This window comes from Seriola dumerili, unplaced genomic scaffold (assembly GCF_002260705.1).
Source record: "Seriola dumerili isolate Sdu_G_001 unplaced genomic scaffold, Sdu_1.0 BDQW01000002.1, whole genome shotgun sequence".
Lineage (NCBI taxonomy): Eukaryota > Metazoa > Chordata > Actinopteri > Carangiformes > Carangidae > Seriola > Seriola dumerili.
The window spans coordinates 7,388,020-7,414,465 of NW_019174257.1; the positions used below are offsets into that span (position 1 = coordinate 7,388,020).

Sequence of the window (26,446 nt, forward strand, 5' to 3'; positions counted from 1 at the left end):
GAGCTTTTGAGCAGAGATCTACATACAGGACGACTTGAACAGGAAATAAGTTCAGTTCAGGCTGAAGTCATGGCAGCTCAAAAAACTTGACAATGGTTAAAAACTAAATAAGCGAGATGATAGGAATTTATAATATATCTATAAAAGAGACAAACAAAATATATTTGGAAACGATTTACAGCTGTTAAAAACATGGCTGCAGGCAGAACAATTGGTAGACTGTTGCTATATTTGCCTTATTCCCATGTCTAATATGCCAAAGCATGATGACATGACATTTAGTTAAGACGCTGACCATTCTGCTACAGTGAAGTGTGATAGAAGCAAATATTTTTTACCATTTCAAAAACCTGCTGTAAACATAAGGTATTGGTGTAAGTCCAATAGAACCAAAGAACAAGAGCTTCTAGGCTCCTTGTTTTGCACAGAATTGTAACATTTATGCAAGACCTACATCGAAGAAGAAGCAAAGATAAAATTTCCTCCATTTAAGAGCATTAGTTCAAAATGCAATTTAGCATCGAGACATTGTGTGTCTTCAGTAAGGTGTAAGGGGACTGGAGACAGAATTTGCTCTCTTCACCACTTGGCAATGTACAAAGTCGGAAAAAAATTGCTCATATACAGTCCTGAAATGCATTTAATAGGACAAATGAATTATACATAGCAATGCATGTGAATTAAGTCATAGATGTTTCCTTTTAGGATGGAATCATACCTGCTGTAGCCTTGGAATAAATTAAAAACAGCATGTAATGTGGTCAACTTGAAGCAGTATGCAGCAGGAATATCAAAGGTTCCCGATTAAAATGTGTGGAATAGCCATGGAGAGTTGACATCAGCTTGTGTTAGCTGAGAGAAGACCTTGCAGTAAAATCTATTCATAATTGAATATTTTCTTTATTTCTCTCTGGATATTATCCTGCAACCAGACTGGCAACAACAAAAAAATGCAGTTTGTGGAAAAATAAGATACAGTTTTTGGAAACAAGAAGGTTGATGAACTGGGAGGGAGTAAGAGATACAAAAGGGACAGAAGGATGAGGGATACTGCAAAAGTAGAAAAATGGACTGGAGACTGGAGAGCGGCAAACAGGGAAAGATTAACGGGAGCACTAAGATGTTTGACCAGAATGACGTGTAACAATGATATGCCAGGAAAGCACACATGACGTTATCTCTCTGTGCATGTGAGTGAGCGCAAGTATGATATGCAGGTATACTGGGGGAGGAAAGCTACTTGTAAACTGTGAGGAAGGAATGTGCAAGAAAGCAAATTGGAGACAAAGAGGAGGAGAAGTGTACAAGAAGATAAAGTATAACCAGAGGATAAACAGAAAATAAACTGCACAAGAGTGCGAGCAGAATATGAACTAATCGTATCTATTTCCTGGGAGTAAGAATCCTATTTCATCCATTTCCATGGAGCATAGAGAGGTGGCAGTGTCTATTGAAAGGATCTTCATCAGGTAGACAAGCTTTATTAGAAAACACCATACTAACACTCTCTTTACTCTCAAAACAGACTCAACTCTTCATAGCATGCATCCCACAGGATGGTGGAAACATTATTTTTCTGCTCCATGTTGACATGATTGCATCACATCCTTTCTGCAGATTTGTCAGCTGCACATTCACGCTGCCAATCTCTCGTTCTACCACATCCTTAAGGTTATCTACTGGATTCAGATCTGGTGACTGGGGAGGCCTCTGAAGTAAACTGATTTCATTGTCACGTCTGTGACACTAGTTTGAGACAACTCGTGCTTTGTGACATGGTGCATTATCATGCTGGAAGTAGCCATTAGAAGATTTGTGGTCATAAAGAGATGCACATGATTGGGAACAATACTGTGATAGGCTGTGGCATTCAAACCATGACTGATTGGTATGAAGGGGACCAAAGTGTGTCTAATGACACCTTTTGTAGTTTTTTTGAGTTTTTGCTCATTAAGTTGATACTAGTATAATATGCTTATAAACCATTCTTACTTTCACCTGTATAAGCATCTATGAATATTTCAGTATTTGTTATGGATTATCTGGTTTGGGACTTCTGATGGTCAGAAAAACACCGATGATCTACAAGTGCCTTTAAAAATTCTGTCAACTCAGTTCAAATGACTGACACAAATTCTGAAGGTTATCAGACTCTCAATGAGATACAACTCAACAGAAGGACACAATGTCACATCAAGTAGAATGTGAACTACATCCAGTGACGGTGAGAACTAATATACAAAACACATAGTTATGGACCTTGAGGATTCAGCTAAATGACTTCGTTAAACCCTTTAATTGCAAAGTGGGCTGACAGCTGTGATGACTATGCATGAGTATGACACGGCAAATATCACCAAAGCTCAAAACTAACTAAAAAAAAAAAAAAACATATACAGTGTATGAAGACAAAAACATAAAGAAATACATTATTAACTACTGGAGGCTGTTTGGCTTAAAAATATGTTTGTGTCTGTTGGGCTGAAAGGTGCAGCAGCTTCCAAGACTGTGTGGAGTAACTTAACATTTTTAAATACTGTGGAGTTGCTCACAGTCTCTATAAGTTTTCAAATGGTCTTCTGTTTGTGGAACTTGCTGAGTGTTTATCATATTATCCTCTGTTCTCTACGGAGAAGTGGGCCCTATACACACCACACTGTGGTTAGCTAGAATTAACTGGCAGAATCATTTTCAGTTTGTGTATGTGTGTCAATGTGCCTGTGTGTGTGTGTGTGTGTGTGTGTGTGTGTGTGTGTGTGTGTGTGTGTGTGTGTGTGTGTGTGTGTGTGTGTGTGTGTGTGTGTGTGTTCTGTCTACTGTGTTTTTCCACAACTTTGGGATGAGATCTGAGAGGAAACGGACAGATTTCCATCTGTCTGCTCCATTTGCAAAAAAAAAAAAAAAGAAAAAAAAAAGCCCTTCTTGCGATTCAAATATATGCTTTAGCCACCTCTCTCTTCCCCTCCCTCTCTTCCATCTCTCCCTCTCTATCCAAGTGGCATCTGTAGATGACCAGGGCATCAAGAGTCTCGGGGGCTGAGGGAGGAATATGGGGAGCAGGAGGGGAAAAAGAAAAAGAGGAGAAAAAGAAAGAGGGAGCAAGCGCCTCTCACTTCATATTTCCCCAGCACCACCCCGGCGTGCAAGCCAGCCTGCAGTCTGTTCTCCTTTGAGCTTTCTATTCTACCACAGAACAGAAAAAAAATCAATTCATATTTCCATAATCCACACTCCTGTCTGTCTTCATGTCTTCGCCTCTCCCCCTCCTTCCATCCCTCTCCCTCTCTTTCTCTCTCTTTCTGTCTCCTTCTCTCTCCCCTTCTCCCCTGGGGTAGACTAACCCCTCCACCCTGATCCTACGGCCTACAAATGTCATTACGCTGAGCAACAATAACGGCCTAAACAAAAGGAGGCCTTGCTCTGAGCTCTGAGCTCTGAGCCCCTCTACGGAGACTGTTGGCTGCTGCTGCCATATGCTGGCCAGCTCGGGCCACAGAAAGAGACAGAGACTGTGGCTACAGAGGACTCCAGCCTACAGCCCCACAAAGGAGGAAAGGAGGCCTAATCCTGGTAATGAGGCCCGTGAATACAGCCTTTATGTATACAGGGGAAAGGGCCAATCCCTCTGTACACAGCACGCTAACTAGCCATCTTAAGGGCCATCTTATGCACACAAACGATCTGGTCGACAACAGAATGAAAGAAAACTAAGGTTGTGGGGGGCTAAGAAGAGGAGACACGCTGGAGAAGAAGGACGAGGCAGGCCCATGTCAACACATACACCATGTTTACACATTTTTTGGACATTATATTGTATATATATATATATATATATATATATATAAATATTTTTTTAATTTTCATCTCTCTTGGATTCGGTTGCTCTTTTCACTTCTCTTCCTTCACTACCATTTCCTATGCCTACCTCTGTAATTCTGTAATTTGTTGCTCACACTCTCGTTCCCTCACTCCCTCTACCGCTTACACTGATAGCATGCTCTGGTTCTTGTGGGGCAGGCAGACATCGCCTGAAGCATCTTTTTACAAGCCCGTTTATTCCTCAAAGTGGATCAGAGAGGCAGGAGAGCTGTTTAAACTCACTGGCTTGGTTGCTGTGTTAAGAAATAGTTAGCCTAGAAAAATATTGTTGCCTTTCTCTCTTTCTTTTCTCCTTTTACTTGTCCATTTTCTTCCCTTTCACTGGTGGGCTGCTGCAGTCATCTGTCCAGTGATTTGCTCCAGGTCCTGTTTTGTCCTGTGGCTGCTCTTGGCACAGAAACAATACGCTGCATGTCTTGTTTTTTTTTCCTGTCATATCTAACTGTCAGTGCAAAAATCGCACACAACGCACGGGCTCAGCACACCACACACACACACACACACACACACACACACACACCCACACACTGAGAAGTCACAGCAACAGAGAGCAACATTCATGGTGTCATCACATGCTGAAGCAACAACAGGAGAATGATTCAGTCTAATCCACTTAGAATGACATGCACAACATAGGAATTAATACTCATATTATTACAGGCTGTGTGGTCGTTTTCATCAAGTTGGATCTAAACTGTTGTGCTTTGAAGGTGAAGCCAGAGATAAAAGAAAAGAAACAAAGACATCCTGCTGAGACTGTGGATTTTTCTAAGAGTAAAGAGCGGGCCTTTTAAATAAAAGGCATATTAAATCAAATATAAATTATTCTAAAGTGTGCATATCCCCCTCCACAAGACAGCTGATAAGATTTATGACTGGCTTAGAGGATAATTCAGGTTTATGACAACAGTAGTTTTGGCCATCATTCCTATGACTAATGATAACTTGGTACTCATCAAGTTAAATGCAGTGACATCACTAAAAAGAAGTCAGATAAACACAAGCATTCAAACAAGAAACTGGTCGAGAAAATCTCCAACTTTTGATCGCCTGATACCAATTATGATACTCCAACTCAGAGCATCAAGTACCAATCTCATACCAGTGCTATTCTTTTCCCAAATTTAAAATCTGTTTACCTCATCTCATGGAACTTATTGGAATGATTTGTATGTAAGGTAACATGAGGCCAGGGACTGCGTTGGCACTAAAAACTGAGCTGGCAGCCCAACACGACAGAAAAAACATTAACAAAGAAAGTAAGAAAGTAAGAAAGAAGAGTAAAATATTATCCCAACTATCCATTACAGGTTACAGACAGGCTTTCTGGTTAAACTCTGACCCACTGTACTGACCATGGTTGTGCGTACATACAATAAAGGAAACTGCGAGCATTTTAGGAAGACTTAGTTTCACTTTTGCTTCCAAATGAAGTGGTTTAGATAATCTCACTTGTTGTAAACTGTTATCTTGTTGACAACCTGTGATCATTGTGACTGCTTGTGTTCCTTGCCTGTTTAGAATTCATTCTAGTAATGTTTCTGTGTTCCCAGATCTCTGCTATTTCTTTGGTGAGTACACTGTTATCATAATAGAAATGTAATGTACAAAAATAAGAAAAATGTCCTTATATGATTCTTCAGCCGTACAGACTAGTAAGAGATATTAAGGTATAAACCTGCAAAAGGCAGAACATAGTGTGCCGAAAAAGTACTGCAAAACAGCTGCAGATTTTGCTTTCAGTTTGAAAATGAACCCGATAATGCTATAAATGTGAAACAAAAGGAAGCAGGCAGAGTAGGACAATGAGAGAGAAAGCAAGAGATACAAACAGAGAGAGAGAGAGAGGGGAAAACAGAGGTGTGCATTCCTGTCACGGTTGCATGATAATTACTGATTCGTCGGTTATTGAAGACCTGCTCACTGCTTTTCATTACCAGCAACAGACGTACAATGAGACAGAGAGGAGGAGGAGAGAGACAGAGAGACAGAGAGAGAGAGAGGGAGAGAGAGAGAGAGGAGAGGAGGCACAGATAGGGATGAGGAGGAGAGTGGTGGTGGTGGTGGTGGTGATAGGTGTTGGGGGAGGTTACCACAGGATGGCAGGGTGAGTAAGGGCATTAGGAAAGGAAGGGAGATGGGAGAGGAGGGAAGGTAGAGGTTGTCTGTAACAGTGAACGAGTGAGAGAGTGAGGTACGGAGGGAAAGAGAGAGAGAGAGAGAGAGAGAGAGAGAGAGAGAGAGAGAGAGAGAGAGGAAGAGAGTGAGAGAAGTATGAAAAAGCAGAGTGTGTTCCAACCTGGTCTGTGTGGTCCTGGGGGAAGCTCCACAGCACGGTTGGATCTAGAGGTAATTGACAGACAGCATTAATCAGCTGGTGAGAAACACACCGTCTTCGCTAGCTGCCTCAGAACACATACATATTAATGAGATGGGTGGGGGCAAGGGTGGCTGCTGCGAGTCTGTGCACGCACACACGCAAGCACACACACACACACATACACACACGTATATACTCACTTATACACACACACACACACACACACACACACAGTAGTGCACAGTGAAAGACAAGAGAGTGTGTCTAGGCCGTATGTGCTGTAAATATGCAAATCTATATTCTCAGTGTAGATATGATATCTTATATTATACACCAAATCATGCACGTTTAAGAAAGTCATATCAGCACATACTCCAGTTTATTTGCTTAATTACTCCTACATTTATACAAGCCTGGATAATTGCTAGAAAGGCAAAACCTTAGCTAAAGGTTTATTATTATAAAATGGGTTTGTTTTTGTTTTTAGCTTTTTTTCACTTAGCAACATTAGTTCTGAGAGATTAGCCAAGCGGATTAACAGATTTGTAGATCTACAGTAAATTACCCAATTCTGATATTCTCAAATTACTATTATGTGTGTAACTGCAACTAGGTTAAAAGAGATTATTATGAATGGAATATATTTTGGGAGGTTTAGGCTGCTGATCGGACTAAATAAGAACTCTTATGACAAAACGTTTGGTAAGCAGTGAGGTACGTCTCATTCCTTCTGCCATTTTATAGACCACATACTAATTGATTAATAAAAAAAAACTGATTGATTAATCTATGGTAAAATAATCATTAGTTGCACTCCTAGAAAACCTAGAACACAATCACAATTTAGTACAGGTTATTCATGTTTAATATAAATAATACAGACACAGGATACAGACATTATTCTCTTATTCCTGATGTGTGAAGATGAGCACTGTTTATCAAAGATGGGGTGAGCAAATTTACACAAAAATATACCAAAGTGCATAAAACTGCAATATAATTATTGCCTTAGTGTTGCTCTTGCAACATGTTAACATTTCCCATAAAGCTAGCTTCCAACCTAAAAAGTAAGCCTCGTTTTTCTCAGGCTCATACAACGTGGTTGAAAGGAAGCAGCCACCCAGCTATTGCCTGAACACAGGGGTCTCTGGTAAACATGGTTTCCACAGCTCCAAGGTCACCCTGTGACCTCAGCAGGAACAGCAAGGGTTTGAAGAGACGACTTCTCGCATGCCAGGTTCACTGTCATGGACATACAGCAGACCTACAGGCTCATGAACACACCTGACTTCTGCCTCAACAAAGCCAGCTGAGTGAAAGTCAAACTGGAGGCAACAAACCTTTTGATAGCATAGATACTCCAGTCAAAAACAACAATCACTGTGAGTTCAACAGGTGTAACCTGTGAGGTCGATGTATGACCAGTTTAACAAGGGTTATATTTGGCTATGATCCTACCCTAAAGCGTACACCAAAAAACTGAATGTTGACATTATAAAGCCAGAAGAAAAACCACTAAAGAGGATATGCAATAAACCACAATGTGTAGAGTAGCTTGTAGTAGCAGGCTGTCTGAGAGAGAGTGGGGAATACAATGGACAAACGGATGACAGGACGCAGCAGAATCCATGATGCCTTACATAATCCTGTTGGATAATTTCATGGGCCCCATCTTGAAAAGAGCGGCACAGGAAAAAAAAAAAAAAAAAAAAAAAAAAACGCAGCAGAGCTCAAAGCTCTACACTCCAACTCCTACCACCACCCCTCCTTCTCCCTACCCTATGATCTGCCACAGTTAGGGCTATTTTATGCTGATTTACTGGGTGAGAGGATGGGAACTGCTGCTGGAGAATTATACAGGACAGAGGAAAAGGGACAGGAGGTACGGAAGAGAAGAGGAAAGGGGGGGTGGGGGGGTGGCCTGTTGTGCTCGGTGTTTGTAACTTTTGGCAGCTCTGCCTACTTTCCGCAGTCATTGGCCAGGTGTGCATCGGTATGAAAACCCAGGATGGTTCTAGGTGGAAAGATGAAAACTTTTCTTCACATTCCACGTGATCCTGACTGCAGCGCCTGAATTCAAGATCAAGTTCTGACATCAGCTGCAACTCATGTGTGCCGACACACAGCCTGCATTTAACACACAACAGGACATGTAGAATATAGCTGCCTATTACCTGTAAATGCAATAATCTACTTTAGTAACCTTTAATTTATTTCTTATTCCAGTGACTACAGTACTAGTACACTACTACAAATCCCTCAGCATGATGAATAGCTTAATGCCCTAGATTTTAAGATAGTCGCTCTAATTAAGTATTTACTACTCAGCTTTTCTGACCTAGTGAAATTGTACTGCCCCTTCTGCTCTACAGGCTGTTTTCTTTCTGTTCTGCTCTACCATCTTTTCTTTTACCTGTTTCTCTCATTTTTTCTCCATTTCCTATCCTCCTCGCCTCTCTCTGTTTCCCGTATTTGCCTCACTTTTCTTTTTATATCTTCCACTTGCCCCTTCATCTCAACCTCCGCTGCATCTCTCTGTCCTCTTCACTTTTGCCGCTCTCCACCCCCCAGCCCCTTTATTTTTCTCACTCTCTTGCGTTCAAATGCCCCTCCCTGCAGACGTGCTGGGCGTGTGGTGGACGCGAGAGGGAGCCTGAAGGGGGGTTAAGGCTGAAAGTTGAAGGTTACAGAGGTGAAGAGGACCCCTGCTGCTCCGCCAGGGGACACAAATGTCACTATGACAGATCCTGCACTGGTTAATCCACCCCCCCCCCCCCCGCCACACACACACACACCACACCACACACACCACGGCCAAAGCTGCTGTGACACAAACAAAAAAAAAAAAAAAAACACAATTCATTTCTGAATTCTGCAATACCAATGTCAACTGTGAAATATGCAAAATCCCTTTATTTTGAGCACATAAAATATATCTGAAGTGCAAATTACTTGTTCTTAATTTTCTCCGTTTAAATGTCATCACAATTTTTCAACACTTGACTTGCAAGGCAGGGATTCTGGTCAATACATTTCTGTCTGCGGCCTCTGAGGATTTGGACTTTTTGGGGCTGTGGATTTTACAAGTGCACTGTAGAAATGTTTTGGCTCAGTCGCAAGGTCATAAAACATTTTCTGCATGCAACAGACAATGGTAGCTGTCAGTTACTATAACACATGACAAAGTTGGAGACACAGGGGTTCTGGAGGACCCCCGTAATGGCATATGCAGGGATGTGCACATAAATACACACAAATTCATTCAATACATACAAACAAACGTAAATACACGCACAACTAATAGTATTTACACAAATGCAACTCTACAACCACTAGAAATGCAATGCCTTGCTCAAGGATAGTTATCTAATTGTCTGACAAATGCCAACATACATTACCTGCAGTATTTCTGTCATTTCTTTAAAAACAATCAACCACTCCCCGCTTTTTCATACAGTTTTCATACACGTCTGCCACCTCTTTGTCCATAATTCTGTCATGCTAACCATGCTGTGTTCAGCCTGCCTGCATAATACGATGATTTACTAGACATCGGCCTCTCCCCCACCAATCTCCATCAAAGTCAAAAATGCAAAGGATTGAAAACATTGTTTATTGTATTTCCTACAGTTGACAAAATCTATAAAGAGCTGTTGCAAACCGTATGAAAACAGTCCATTTGATGTGACACCAGTGGCAGCTGGAGTGACAAGGGGAAAACAACCTATAGCATATTTCAGCCCGTTGGAGTGTAAACAGATCCTGTGGGTGAGAATTGAATTGAAATCACCTATATCGAGAGTTAGATTCCTCCATTCACACCCCAGGAAATGGAGGTTGGGTAAATGTGACGACAAGCTCAGGGAGCGACCACTGGTCTCTGTTTGCAAAGTGCATGTAGTGTCTGTGTGCAAATGTGTACTGTGCAACTACATGTGTGTTTACAGATAGATAGCAAGCTCGGGAGTGAATATTTACTGTACAGTAGCATGTCCATTGATCCCTGAGGGCTTCAAGCGTGGGTGACCTCCAACAGTAACGATGGGGGCAACATGAAAGCAGCCCTGAGCCGTGACACAGATACTGGGGAGGGAGGGGGGAGGGAGGGATTTGGTGGTGGTTGAGATGGTCAAAAATCAATGTTTTTGCTATTCCTAAGACACCTGTCTTTAAAAGTCAGAGGAGGGGAATGAGCGAGGAGAAAGGAGGGTTAATAGGTGAAGGGTGCTGGGAACTGAGAGCAGGGCATCAGGGAAGGAGTGGGAGGAGGAAGGATGAAGTGAGGGAAAAGAAATGGATGGATGCCTAAGAGTGGGAGGTCGACCTCTTCTCTCTCGACTGAAACCACTTCCTTCCTACCTACTCAGGTGGCTCATTAAACATGATGGGATTAAACAGAATAAATTAACAAGACATCATATGTGCACTGAAACATGAGGAAAAACAAGAAATAAGCCTACCCCCTTCATCTCTCACTTCTTCAATTCTCTGCATAAATCTGTCTACTGGCACTTCCAAGTAGGCTAAAAATGAAAAATACTGGCATCTTCATCTTGGCATAAATCTATGCTTCTTGGGATTTCCGAGTAGGCTAAAAAGAAGCTGTTGGCAGAGGATGTCATTCCTAATGCTGCCCTAATGCTGCTGGCTGGAAGAAAAAGTTGGCACATAGCACTAGTGTATCAGAAACCGCACACTGCCCATCGCTGCACTGCAAGTTATTCAACTTTAAGCCATTTTGTCAACCTAAAAAAGTAAGACCCAACTAATTTATTTTGAATAACGTAAAGCTTTATAAAAATAGCCTTTGCAAACTGCCGGGAAAAGCCTATGATAAACATGATATATAAACCCGCAGTGCATGCACAGTGTTTCCATAGGATCATCTTAGCAGCTCAATAACAGTGGCCTGAATGCATGGTTTTGGCTTTAAAACTGAGAGAAACTTCAGTAAAACACAAAAAGGCCTAACCCTAAATCCAGTGTGAATACACATTTAGATGAAAGCCTCTAGTTTATAATTCTCTATACTATGTGAATCAAACACAGACTTAGAGCCCTCATGGCCATCCAGTGTTCTAAAGGCATAAAAAATGCACTTTTTTCACCTTATTCCATGAACGACTGAATGTGTGTTGTGAGTGAATAGGGGGCCTGTTTGTTAAGAGAGGCCAAATCCCATATGGTGAACAGCAGCTCCTCTGGTGAGAAGAGAGGCTGTGAAAGCCACCGGCAGCCCCTCTCCTCCATCCGTGCTCCGGAGATGAAGGGATGTAGCGCCTGCCTCTCCTTGTTCCTCCTTTCTCTCGCTCCCTTTGCCTCCTCTCCTCCCTCTTTCTTGGCCAGGGGTTAAACTGCTGCACTCTAACCTTCTTGGCAATGATTTCATTCACTCTGCTTCTCTCGCTCGCTCTCTCATCTCTGAGAGAGATTTATTTCACAGTATGTAGTGGATTAGGCCCCCCTCGTATGCCCCCGGACAAAAGCATTGTTTTAGCACTAGCCTGTTCGCTGTAACGGGAGGAAGCTACCGCTACTAACCATCCACAATACGGCCATTGTGGACACAGGGCTGGAAGGACCCTGCCTCGGAGGCCGTCTAGACTTTGAGCCCGGGCCGATTGGAGAAACAGAGGGAGAAAATCCCATCAGGCAGTGGAGTGAAAGTTAACTAAGGTAACCTGCTGTGAACCTGATGAAGATGTCAAGCCAACATATGGCAAAAAATGTCTATTGTCAGAACAAGGAGCTTTTTTCCCTCTGAGGGAGGGTACGGTGGAGGAGGAGGAGACGAGGGGTGGCTAAAGAAGACCAGGGGGGCTGTACAACCTAAAGGAAGGAATAACTGTGGTGGTCATCGTTTTACTTCTGGATCAGTAGCCTTATTCTGGCTGGGAGGAGGCCCAACCCCTCCACTCACAATTAAAGGAGTAAGCAGATTAACTGGCGTCTTTCAAAGGCCAGCAGAAAGAAAAACACACTCACAGACGTTTAAAACATTTTTTTTTTTCCTTTTGCCTATCAAGTCTCAGATTGCACACTGCAAATGGCATTACATTTCATGCTGATTTAGTGAGCAGAGGTTTTGAGAAAAGAGAAACTTCTTAAACGATGATATGGTCCTTAAGTTTACTAATACTGATTGGTCACACCATGTTGTTACAATTGAGGACTTGAGACTGACAGAAATAGTGAAAGCCTGATGGAAATCATTAACCAACTCCATTCAATTACAACAGATTTATGTTTGATATTAAATTGGGGACTAGATCTCAATTGAAAAATGACATACTAATGCAAAACACCCAAAATAGGTATATTTCTCATAACATTTCTTATAAGAGACACTAACAAATACATCACAGCACTGATCTAGATTAGGTCTGTAAACTAGGTCTAGATTTGCAAAGGAGTGATACAATTTAATTCCAGTGCTTGAAAATTTGAATAAACAAAAAGAAAACAACCTCTAAGGTAGAGCCTGCTTTACCAGCCAAAAGAATCAACTGGCAGGCTTCACATGTGAGAGATGCTGGCCTCTGGGATTTCTAAGCCATTTCTACAGCTACATCTGAAGAAGATAAACAACAGACTCAGCCTCACTGGAAGGAGAAGAAAGAAAGAGCTGCATGGTGATGATGTGACCCTATTAATGCCACATTAGTTGTTCCTTCTTCCCAGCTTTATGAGAGAAATGCTTCAGTAGGATGAGCTGGGAGAGAGACAGAGAGAGAGAGAGAGAGAGAGAGAGAGGGGCGGGGGGGCGGAGAGAGAGACAGAAAGAGAGGAGTGAAAGCGATACTGTCTCCAGGCTAGTTGGGATGCAACCCAATTTCACAGCTTCACGAGTGAGTGGCACAGCATATGGATGCAACCTTTGTGACAGCCTCTGTGTATCACCACATATCAGCGTTGATATTCCCAGTCAGATTCCATACTGGTCCAACATTATGTCAAACACCAGCTCCGCATGACTGCATCTTCAACACAACACACAGGCAGCATGTTTGTTATGGGGGGGGGGGGGTTAGCCTCCTAAGATAAGAAAAAAACAAACCAGTGCCTCCTGAGACAGACTACTTTCCAACTTTCTCTCTACTGCATGATGTTCAGTTGCAGCAGAAATCAAGTGTGCTTACATTCTGGCCTAAAATCTAAGATATAATCATTTGAAATCTGAAATCTAGATGTTAATATTGTCCAGATACATGGGGAGATAGAGAGGGAAGGCTGCAGCGGCACAGGTAATGGTGATTCCATCACTGGAACCAACACTTCTTCATGTAATCATACATATCTCTCCATATGGTCCAACCATCTGCCTCAGTCAAAAACAACATCTATAAAGGCATAGCAAATTAATATCTCTTTCATTAAGCTAATATGCATAAAAAAGACACGAATATAACCTGTAGCAAGAGTAGAACTCACCTCATGAGGTAAGTTAGCTTTACTTTTACCCTGAACCGTGTGGAAATTATTGTGGAAACTTTTGAGGTTGTTTTTCTGCCTGGACAAAGACTATTTGTTATGGTTGCACACTGTTATTGAAGCTCTAATGTCAAAAAGGAATCCCTGATTTTTGGTGAGGCCTCACGTGACAGAAATGGCACCTTAGCCTGATGAGTCTGACAAAATGTAGTTTTTGGATAGACACAACTCACAAAGTTTAAGAAAGCTGTAGATGAGGTCATTGTCAGTCAGTTACACATGCTTAGGGGAGAGTTCCTTTTCTAGTCTTTGAGGTGGTGGTTGCAGCATCACAGAAAACACTGTGTGTAGCGCAGCAGCTCCTTGAGGTGTGGAGAGGATCGATCTCAGTTAATGTCATATGGCACAGCACCCAGAGGCAGCCGTGTGGTGCTGATGACAGTGTAAAGCCTTGCCTTTGGCGGCTACATGCTCGGTGCTGCAGAGCTGTGATTTGAAGTTCACATGCAAAGGCTGACAGACAGACAGCTCTCAGTCAGGCAGGCAGATAGTCAGTGAGTCAGCCAATCTTTCCACAGGGATGACAATACATCTGTATCTGTTAAAAGCGTACAATAGCACCTAATCCTGAACACATTCACAGGGGTCTCAGTGCTCTGCAGGACTGATGGTGAAAATGCTAACAGAAAAATACTGGGCAAACAGTGTAGAACCACTGAAACTCAAACATACATACACAAAGACACAAAATCCCCCAATGTTTCACTGGCTTCAGTAGAAAAAGCAGAAGGAAGGTTTCACAAAACCCCAACTTTTAAGGGGGTTATTTCGGACGGCCATTGAAAGAGCTCTTGGAGTCCAAAAAATTCAAACGTAACTCATCCATTATCTTATTCTCCATTTTCTATTTTACAGTTTTATCTTTAAATCAATGATTGGTTTCAAATTGTTACACAAACTGACTAAAATCTGTATAAATATTTCTGTCTTCACTTTGGATAATGCTGTTTTCACTGCAAACTCAACAACAAGGTGAAGCAACTTTGTAACAAAGGTATTGGATGCTCCATTATCTCTGCAGCAGTCGTGGATTTAACTTAATTCATCTTTTTTTTTTATGCATAACAAATCAGACACATATTAACACACATCCCACATTTATACACTTCCCTACTCGTCACAATGCATTGTCATGCTTCACAAAGCATCTTCTCTGAATCTCATAGGAACTGGAAGAAATGGGCATAGACAACAAGTGATTCATCAGACAGCCAGATATGACAACATAACTACACCCACTTTCACACGCAAACCCCTGTGTTTGATGTGGGTTAATAAACACACATTCTACCCGCTTTGGACCCATTACTTTCAGGCTGTTGTCACAGCTTTAATTCCTTGTCATCCACATTCACACAGGACCCTGGTTTACAGCACTAGTTCCATAGAGATGACTGCTAAACCGTTAAATTATAAAAGAGCTAATTAGAGTAGCAACCAACAATTATTTCCAGATAATTATGATATCATTTAGTCAGTATAAAATGTCAGAAAATCGAGAAATATACTATAACAGCCCAAAACCAAATCTGTAATTTTGTAAAGCACACAAGAAACCAGCGAACCAATGAATGTTTTACTTAATAAATGTGTTTTACAACTAATCAATTATCAAAATAGTTTTTGATTCATTTTCTAATCTAAGATAACAAATGTAAAGGTTATGTGTTTTCACATTTGACCTAATATAAATAGTGTTCAGCGCTCTATGTTCAGTTCATTGAAAGTTATTGCTATGTTTATACTCAAGATTCTCCACTGAAGACAGTGGGGGCAAAGTGGTGACATTTTATAGGATTTCATTTCTTTTTATTGGTTACTGTATAATGAGTGAATGCTTATTAGTAACTTAGATTGTACACAAAAAACATAACCACATTTGTATACGTTCATACCAAAGCCACCAGACCAGTCCGGCCCTGGTCAGGAGCAGGTCCTGAGGCTCAGCTGGATAACACATGTTAACCCATTAAGACTGACCACAAACATAGTTAGTCTTATCTTAACCAGTCCCCATGCAGACAGTTAATGAAGGACTATTCCACTTTTAGGATACACGTGACAACAGAAGAGGGCAGGAAGATTTGAATGATAGATGAAGTATAAGAAGGTGAGGGAAGTATAAATGTGTGTGTATGTGTATCTGTCTATACAAAAACAAAGACTGTGGATGAAGAATATGATTTGCGATGATAAATGGTCTCAGACATTCACAAAGGCATCAAGATTGACCTATATTTTCTGTCTTGAAAAATAGGCCAGAACCCAAATTAAGGGCCGGTAGGGCTGTACACGCATGTAAACGCCATCATCTTCACAATAATTGCGTGGTGTTAGGCAACATAGGAGCAGCCTTGAGTGGAGAGACATAGCCTGAGGGCATAGCTGTTGACATGTAAATAGTGAGGATAGAAGCTGAAATGACAGCACAGACAGTAGGCTTGCACCACTAGCTCTGCTTGACTTGGGTCTAGCCTTGGTCACAGAATTAAGGTCTAAAGGACAACAGTCTACATGTCAAGATACCAGTACTCATATCATGTCAATAAGTAGGTTGATTTCCTTAATTGCTGGAGAAAATACATTTCTGTCTTTTACATCATTTGTCTTTAAGACCATTTTACATCAGTCTATGTGGCAGCAGCCACGTGACTCCAGAACACAACCGGACACTACATCTTCTGTGGCAATCTCTGCCTTTGCCTGCTTTTTTTGTTTGTATACAAGTACAGTTCACAGAATGGCTGGAGGTCCGTCAGAGTTCCCCTTCCAAATAAATCTGTGGGATTTTATGTTATATGCAATTTGCTAACAATACAATATAAAATGAGATAACAACGTATGCGTTTTTGTACTAAACCTTTACAGGTAAGGTTTCCTGTGGGAAAAGTCAGAAAAAGTGGTGTCCTTTTTAATGTGGTTGGGATCCTGGATGAAAAGCATTTTGATCTCGTTATACTGGCCATCATTCGCAGTGCACACAACATGAGAAATGGGCTGGTTGCTGTAGTCATAAGAGGTGACTCAACCCCAAATCCTGTTAAAATCCTGTCATCATAAAATCTGCTAGACATGATGGTCATGAAAGCAACATATTTTTGAGCCCAGCTTTTTTTTTCTTCTTCTTTTTTATTAAAATCCAATTTTGCAAGATAGGACAGATTAACATCACTAAAGCTACATTAAAGCAGGAGCTGCACTAATCCTGTTCATTTGTGGGCTAAACTAGGCCACATTGGTATTACATGCATAAGAACCAGCCAATCATTGTTCTTTGACTCAGAATAATTGGTTGCGTGTGTTTGTGGGCGTGCAGCTGTGTGTGTTTGGTTGTATACGTTTATGCCATCTGCTGTGCTGATCACTGTATACTCCTGGCCATCAATTGTCATCTACTGACATGATACATGTGAAGAAGAGCTTAGCTTCAAGATGACAGAGATGGAAGCTAAATTCAGCTGGACATTAACTTAGCCCCTGCTTCATGTATTTATTTTTAAACATATCAAATTCCCACAGCGCTCTAGAAAATAACTTAAGAGCAGTCACAAGGGAATAAATTCATCTGCCATCAGACAAAGATGCATAGCGCATGCACACAAACACACAAATGAAAAACAAGCCACCAACAACAATGCTGTGAGGCTCCAAGCGAGGGTGATGTGATGAAATTCTTCTGCATTCATCAAAATCATCTCGTTTTAAATTATTGATCGGGTCCCTACTTTTCCCCACTTATTCGCCGTGGAAAGGGTAAGTCTAAAAATAGCCTGTGAGCGTCAGTGCCTAGAAGTCTTTCCATGTTCTCCCAGTCTGGCAGCATTAGTGAATTCAGATGAGCCTCCTGCAGCTCTCACAGCTTCTGTGTCTCTTTCCCATGCACAGCCACACACATCCACACAGCCGTGCACGCACGTACCCAGCCACATATACACAGTACAATCTATACACTTAAATGTGTACCTGTTATCACACACTCGCACAAAAAACTGTTTGCCCCTGGAGTTTCAGCACTGCGTCAGGGAGTGGGAAAAGCTCAGCCAGCAACCCCCACAGTATCTCACCTCTCAGTTTATAGACTACTGCCATCAGCATATCCACCACCCCCTTCATCCTCTCTCCCCCATCTCCTTCCCTTCCTCCCTGCCCAGCTCCACCTCATTTTGCCCCAGTTCCTCATGGATTGGCCAATAATAACTCTGCACTGTGAAGAAACAACAGAAAAGTCCACTTGCAGCCGTCTTGATAGCGGTGGATGCATGTGTGTTATGTGCTTGCCAAAACATGAGTGTCGCGAGGTCACGTGGCGCCACCTGAAAAGTCCCAGTGACCTGTTCCCCCCTGTTCTCCCTGTAGGGCCCGTCTGTCCCTGTCATAACGAGTGATAATCAGCAAAGAGGGTGAGAAGGATTGCGCCTTGTTGGCGACTGTGCAAACAACGTGTGATTACAAAGAAAAAGTTGATAAGCAAAAAGAAGAACAGGTAGAGACAGGAGATGCACGATGTGAGTAAAGCATGTATGTGGGAAAAAGGCAGCTGTTCCTGGACAGAATGACTTAACAGCAGCAACAGTAAAATTTTCCGTCCGCAGAAAGAGAGTCCTCTCCTTCAAACCCTCCTGCCAGACCAGCAAAATTAAAAAGATTAAAAACTTAATTGCATTCATTTTGCGAGCAAAGTTGAATTCTCCCGCTTTGAAAATGGAAGAAATCCTTAAAATGCTTTGTAATATTTATATGTAACTGTAACTACCAAAGACACATACACACAAAATATAGAGATAAAAAAGATAAATCTATTCTGCTGGCTTGGAAGCGCATTGGTGCCGTTACATGGGTGACAATTCACATGTCACATGTCGGCACTGGCCAAAAACTAACGCAAACAGTCAGTCAGTGTGATCTTCTCCATATAATCTGAAACAAAACAGGCCGGGGTGAAATGTGAGGACACCACTTGCTTCCATCTCTTTTAAATAAGAAAAGGGCTGGAACTAGACCCAGAAAGCAGCAGGCCACTACACAGTTACTGAATGGATGAGTGACTGCGAGTAGGGAGCTACAAATGACTCCAGACATGAACAAAAGATCAAGGCCGGAGAGCACTGAGAAAAGCATCGACACTGACTGGACAACTATGCCATTCCCATAACCAAAATAAAAAAATTCAAGTGAGTCTTATGTTATAGTTTACTGTACAGTATACTGGGATGAAACTGTGGCGAAAAACACAGTATTGCTCAACCGCTCATCTGCTCATCTAGACTTGATCTGTAAATGAGTGAAACAGATAAGAGTGTATTCTATTATACAGATGTATAATTTGAGCCTTGGATGGTGAGTCAAACACACAGCCACTTAGACGACATAGAATTAAAGGGGATTTCTCAAAATTCACCCACACTTTGGTCGTTACCATAGTAGGGAAGTTAAGACACTTCCTCAATTTGATTCAGGGGAAACAGATAAAAAGACAACAAAGACTTGGTTGATATCTGATTCTGTGCAAAAGAGCCAATTTAGCAAAGTCATATGGGTGAGACAAAAGAGAAAGGCAGAAGGGTTGTGAGATAAACAAAGTGTGAGACCCTGGGGTCCTCTCAGGAGTGTGAGTAGAGGAGTGTGGCCTCTCTAATGACCAATCAACACCCTCCTTGTTGCCATGGCATCTGCTAGTACTCCAATGGCCTCCCGTCTGAGTGTGAGCCGTGAACTCAACGCACAGTCGGAATCCAATCAGACTGCAGAACCGGCTAACACTTGGGTCAAGGAGCAATTCTGACATTTTGCAGAATGTCAATGTTCAACCTTTTCTAAAAGTTCTACTACAGAGGAGTTTTGCTCTACGAACACAAAGGGTGGAAATGGAATTCGGTGAGAGCCAAAGGGGGAAAAAACGGATCATCACAGTGCTACTTGAGGGGGGCTACAGCAGAGAAGGAAGCGGTTTGATAATAACTAGCGAACAGCAGGTGACACTGTGAGACCTCCGGGTCTCAGCGAAAATGTTCTTAGGATACAGAACAAGAGTAACTTTTCCTAATTGGACAAAGTGAAGCTATGAAGCCACGTGAATCAAAGGGTGAAATGTGTCTACTCTATACTTTTGCATTCTGGTTTTCTTTTACAAATTTGTGAAGAAGGAGTCCAAAAACCTATGCAAGTGCAATTTTAACAGTTAAACCTCCTGCTAGTGACAAGTCATTCTGAAATACAAAAGCAGAAATTAAACCTGCCATATGTCTCAGACAAAAAAAGACACATGCTCAATAGTATATAACTGACAAGCACAAACATGAGATGGGAACCAGATAATAACAATCCTCTAAGGGTAGGGGGTGTCATATATTGTAAAAATTGCAAAACCCTTTGAGGCAAATTTCTGATTTTGGGCTATATAAACAAAATTGACTTGACTTGACTCCATAACTGGTTATTCCTATTTGGTGTTATGAGGGGCTGGGGCCTATGCCAGTACGCATGGGGGGGTGAAAAGCAGGGAAACACCCTGAGCAGAATGTCAGTCTATCCCAAGGCACAGAAAAACATTCATATTCACTCATACAGAAGGACAATGAAGAGCTCCCAATTCATCTGACCTGCATGTCTGAGCTGTGGGAGGAACACAGAAAAAGAAAAGTCAAGCGTGAGAAACAGCATGCAAGGCAAACCACACAGAGAAGAACCGGGGCTTGGTTTCAAACTCCAGTGAGGCATCACTGTTAACCAAGCTTCCCTCATTGAGGTGTTTTTTTGTTTTTTTGTTTTTTTTGAAACAGTAAATCGTTCCCCTAATTGCAGCATGAATGTTGCGGTAAAATTGATATGCTGATCTATTAAGTTTATTGCTTTGTTACTGGGAACAATCTGGCTGGAGGGAGCAGGCGAGGACAGGTAGCATCTGTCCCCACCTACTGCCTTGGCAGCGTTAGCGTCATCTGCTAGCTGTGGCAGCATCTTGGAAGCACATCAATATGGCTTTATGTAGCCAGGGCCGCTAGTAGCTAGCATGCCAGTCACGCTCTCAGGCAATGCTCGCTCACAGCCTGAGCATCCACAGAGCACTGAGCCAACAGAGCTAAGCGGAACTGAGCTCGGGCTGAGCAGGGAGGCCAGGTCTCCGTGGACCTGCATGAGGAAAAAGGGCCAGTGTCTGTCATCTATCCACACATCCATGGTTAGAAGTGTGGGGCGAAGTCCAGATATAAACACTGCCACCATTGTAGCTGTGAGCTTTATTTTCTTGCCCCCCCCCCAGCAACACTTCAGTTATGGAATGTTGATGCACTCATCAAATCTCAATTACTGATAAATTTTTGCTACCAGGAGACCACTACTCCAACAACCCAAAAAAAATCTTCACTATAATACAAAACCTATTGTATTATGATCAAATCTGTGATGTCATGGACTTTTGTGCTCTTATTTTCAGCACGAACGGTCATGGTGGCTCAAAATCACAGACCCTAGACCAGATAGACTGGTTTATTTTAGTGGCATTGATCTTAGAAAGGTCCATTGTCAGGTTTTTATTACCTGAAATACTGAGAGACAAAATGTACTGTATTGGTAAATGCTACCTTTGGACTAACTTCAACAATTCTTCTATAAATGTGACAGTTTTGTTGTCCACAATAAAAATTATCATTCATTATCAATAAAAACAGATTAATCATTAGAGGCTTATAAAACACAAAATGTTATGCTGACATTCCATTGACATGATATTAGCTTCTTTTGCAGCACAATTTTGCTATATGCTTGAATAAAGACAAGTTAAATATTTGAATTATCAGTATGAAAAAAAACATTAATGCTGTCACTCAAAACTTTCACTTCCACTCTGCTGCTCATTTTTCAATAATTAATGGCCACACAATATTCACACAGAATAAGCTGTACTCAATATATTAAATAGAAATTTCCCTTATCTAACGGTAGTCAATTGGTTCTTATTTTAAAATATGCACATGGTCAGGGATGGGTTGAATGCTGCTTAGTGTAAGTCAACAAATCTAGCTATCAGCATTGCAGGGGGTAATACGGCAGGGGAGGCTTGGTAAGGGGAGGGCAGCCACAATTAACTGGTTAGATGAAAAGCTGCATGTCTGAGTTTGGGTGAAGTCAAGGTAAGCAACACCTTTCACCGTGTTGTTCCTGTTGTCACACCACCTATATGGAAAGTAAGCATAAGTCCAGCCACTGAAATTCCCCCCACAGATGGAAACTGTTTCTATCAGCTGAATTATTTTTGATCCTTCAAAACCTTCAGTTATTATTTCTTGATTAACTATTGATATCAGTATTAATAACTTCATTCAGAACTCAACTGTCAGCCTGTCACATAAAGAAATATTAATTCATAGACCTTACACTGTTTCTATCCCAAAATGTTAATTTTATAATGAGTGAGCAATCTATTCTGAGACCACTGGTTTAAAACTGGTGAAACAACTTAATAAAAAACAGGCTTATTGCAGCCCTGTCTGCAAACATGTGGGTGTCATCTGCACACACAGCGCTGACTAAAGAAGGTGTGAAACCCAGTTAACACAGGAAGTTGAGGGAAAGGCGTACTGACCATCTATAAAAAGGGCTCATCTATTTTCAACTGACTACAATACAAGTTTTGTTATTAACTTTGCAGTTTGATCATGACAGCTATTAACAAACAACTACTCTCCACACAACAGCCGTATCATGCCATGCTGTCACACATGGATCTAGTTTCAGACCTGCAGGACCAGGATGTGGTAAGAGTGGCAAAACACGCAGGTGCAGCATCAGCAAAACCCTGCACACACCAAGCTTTCCAGTCACTCAAAGAGGACACCCTTTCACTCACTTTAAAGCACTGCACAATAAACCCAATGGCTGGTAGAGGGAGTACACAGAAACTGAAATTCAGCCAAAATCAATCTAAAATTAAACTTGTATTCCCTAAACTGTGAGGGGGAGATATGAGAAATATGAGCAAGCTGAAACCTTCCACCACTTCTCCAAATGCTCAAATGTTCTACACAATGTTGCTATGACAATTTAATTATAGTCTATCAATGTTGCACTATTGTTTCTTTGCCTCTGTGAGGTAGTGGGATGATTGTGTATGAATGTGAAGTGGTGCTTTTTTGGCAAAGTACCCAATGTTTGGCTGTAGGAGAAACAGCTCTAGTTTGTGGTGAGTGACTGTAGAGGTTTCACAGCATGTCCAAAGGCTGTCTGTTATGACTCACAGTATTAACCCTTTCAGCTCTTAATAAAAGTATGTGCCATGACATTGAGGCAAATGCAAACAGAACTATGGGTTAGGTCATATTTTACAGTTTGACACGTCTACATAAATAATATTTGTGCAAAATCTATCCAGTCAGGCCCCAAGAGTCTATTCAGCACAGGGTAACTATTCAAGAAGCATTTCATTTCATACAGACTTCAGCTAAAGCCAAGTCAAAGAAAGGGAAATTGATCAGATTCGGAGAGAAGTGATTCATTCCTCATATGGGTATCTGAAACTGCTCCTTTAGAAAACAAGCCACCACAACCATAAGCCCCCACTGGCAGATATACATCTACATCATAACAACTTCCTCAACAGGGATGTTCTTCTATCCAATCAGGACTCAGCACGGAGCAAAGAGAGCACTTCAGTCAAATGACTGAGCAGAATGCTCATGTTCCATTTGACCTGAGGGGTGTGCAAACGTTGCTCTGTAGCTGTGCTCCAGGGAGAAGGAGTCCGGATATGAGTCTGACCCTGGATCATACATGGGGGAAGTCAGTTATTACAGCACAGGCTGGTGGTTTATGAGTTTGGTTTAAAATCTAATATCAGAACTACATCCAAGGACAATGTTCAGTCTACTCTGGTCAGCTCAGCAGCTGCACAAGTGAACCGTCCACATAGCACCTCTTTAATGTCAAAACTCAGTGGGCAAAATAAGACAGCTGGTGTAATATGCAGTGAAAATGTTTTTACATGATATTTGACTTCTGGGTGACACTGGATACTGATGTGAAATATAGGTTACTTTAATTCCCATATTCATAAAGGTAGAATATATGTTGTTCTTCAGTGGCCACAGTCATTTCCCAGGCTAGTCTGACCACTTTTTGTCCCGACCACCACTGCTGGAATGTTTGACCACTGCAAACAGCAGAACAGTTAATGCAGCTTGCTGACCCAAGCGTGATCTCTCTAAAACAACCTTTGTGGGGTCATGGTCACAGAAGAAAAGCCCACAATGGTGAACTTTGGGTCAGGGTTAATAAAAGAATAGTACAGAATTGGACAATCAGTCAAATAAATAGGGAATGCAAAATGCTAATACAGATCTAAAAGCAGCTAACATTTCTGACATTGCCATTCTATAGCTGAACTCACTGTTGACTTCTCTTTTGTCTTTTGGATCTTGATAGAGGAAACTCTGGAGCACATATAATGACACTACAGACATAATGATTGCTCTCATTGTGCAGGACTAGACTCAGTCATGCAGTGTAGTTCTGTGATGCTCACTGTCTGACTTAAAATACTATGCAAGTGCATTCGGTAAACACAGCTGCCACATTACATGGCATCTTGGCTGTAAAGCCTTACAATTACTGTAATTATACTACAAACAGTCATTCTTTTAGCAAACAAATGGCGTAGAAAAAGATACAACTGGCAAACACTTAAAAATCTTTATCAAGACAGATTGCAATAGGTCATTGTTACTCTGTTGCCAATTTTTTTTTTATAAATCAATCTATTGTTTTGGTTATACTATGTAAGACGCTTGTGAAAAATGTGCATCAAAAATTCCCAGACAACAAGGTGACACCTTCCCATGTACCGTTTTCATATCCAACAGCCATAACCCTTATATATTAAATTTACAGCGATATGAAACTGAGACAAGCTTCAAGTCTTCACTTTTGAGATGCTAGAATGTCTGGCTGTTGGATAAATGGCTGGAAAAATAAATAACTGGTAACTGTAAATTGCTGGACAATTAATGTCCATTGGCTACTCACTTAAGCACTGATAGGCTAAGTGTAACATATATGTAATAATCATTTACAATGAACGTGCTCTGTTTAGGAGTACACCTAATGATTATATTCACTGTCACCTAATCTACCAATTACTGTCTTGATTTATCATTTTCAGTGTTTACTGACTATCAATTGGGGAAAAGCCCATCAAAATTACCCAGAGCCCAAGGCAACATCTTCTGAAATGTACAACCAGAGATATTCTATTTACATTAACATACAACAGAGTGAAGCAGCAAATATGAATATATGACAAGCCTGAACCAATGAAATTTGATTTTTTTTTTTTTAAACAAAAAATGTCTATTAATTGACTAATCATTTCAACTTTCTACACCAAGATATTTACAGACAGATACAGATACATCACCTACCCTCATTTTCAGATGCTGGACATGCCACCTGTACAACCAGATCAAATGTTCTTTCTGGATTCTCCCTGAAAAAAAAAACACCGTTTATTCTGAGGAAACAAGGGGCAGCTGTTGTTACATAGAATTACTGTCAACAAGTGTCTGTATTCAGCATTATAGGCAAAGGCACATACAACAATGTGTTAGTGATATATTTCATTACATATACAGCATATTCGTATTCATAAAGTGAACCTGTGCTCACTTGTCCTACTTAAGTTTACATGAGTCACACTGTCAAGAGCCGACTGTGTCAATAACAGCATGTTAGCTAAAGCTGACACTGCTCTGGTCTGCATGGAAGAACGACAAGTTTCCTATCTCTGATCAGATATGCAGAGAAACTTGGGTCACAGGACCTGGTCGCTCGATGTCGTGTCCACATGTAACCTATTTAATGTTGTGCGCCTGGCTAGCGGAGCTGCTAATTGGTAGCCAGCTAGTCGGCAGAGCAACAGACTGACTGACCCAAATGCTGTCGAGCCAGCTGGCCTTGGCAGTTAAATCCACTGCTGGAGATGATGGCTCAAATTACGCCAAACATTCCTTCGTATTTCACGTTCAGGTCCGAGTTAGCCTAACGTTGCATGCCTGAGCCACACTTTAGCCGTTAGCTCGACAGTTGGATATCAAGAAGAGATAGAGGAGGGGGGGGGGAAACATATAAAACTCGGACATCTTACTTTATTCTGCTGTCCATGGTTTAGCTACAACATCGCGACAGCTCCGAGCTGTCGGCGGCTCTGCTGTGCTGGCTGTCCGTTAATATCCACCTCGTCCTTCCTATGTCTCAGCCGTCACTTCTCCTGCTTTATCTGATACCGGTCGAAAGCTGCCGCGACCGCATGCTAGGAGGTGGGATAGTGTAGTAGTTTGTGCCGTCCTTCTTGCTCTTAATGTGGCCTGAATCTCTATCCCCACCTCCCCGAGGTCCAACACCACGGTGGTTATTTCCCACAACAAACACCACTCCAGGAAGTGCTGTCAAAGATTTGGTGACGTCAGCGACTCAGACGAGCACCTCTGACTGCCTGCGAGCGTCTTCCTTCCACTTAATATGAGTAACAGGTATGATGCACACAGACCTGAGCAGCGTTACTCATGCTTCTGATGAAAAATGGTGTCCCGGTGAGACTGTATTATTACTTCAATAATTGTAGCAGTTTTTAATTGATGAACCTCAGTCTGCTTTCATAGAACCATGCACCTAAATGGGGACACTATAACAAATAATAATAATTGGCCCATATTAACCCCCACTTTATGTCTTCATGTGTTATCATTTTCCCAGACACAGAAACCAACC

General features: G+C 41.6%; 1 protein-coding gene across 2 annotated transcripts in view; it reads right to left on the bottom strand.

The window, feature by feature from the left end:
• The window catches only part of LOC111223617 (DENN domain-containing protein 1B-like), a 104,025-nt gene extending 77,971 nt beyond the window's left edge, over positions 1-26,054 (bottom strand). For both annotated transcript variants that reach the window (XM_022747944.1, XM_022747877.1), the window contains exons 1-3: positions 25,824-26,054; positions 25,102-25,166; positions 6,179-6,222 (exon numbers count right to left, since the gene is read on the bottom strand). In XM_022747944.1, coding sequence (XP_022603665.1) covers positions 6,179-6,222; positions 25,102-25,166; positions 25,824-25,840 — 126 coding nt within the window. In that variant the 5' untranslated portion in view covers positions 25,841-26,054. The remainder of the gene's footprint in view (positions 1-6,178; positions 6,223-25,101; positions 25,167-25,823) is intronic.
• Positions 26,055-26,446: the final 392 nt, after the last annotated feature.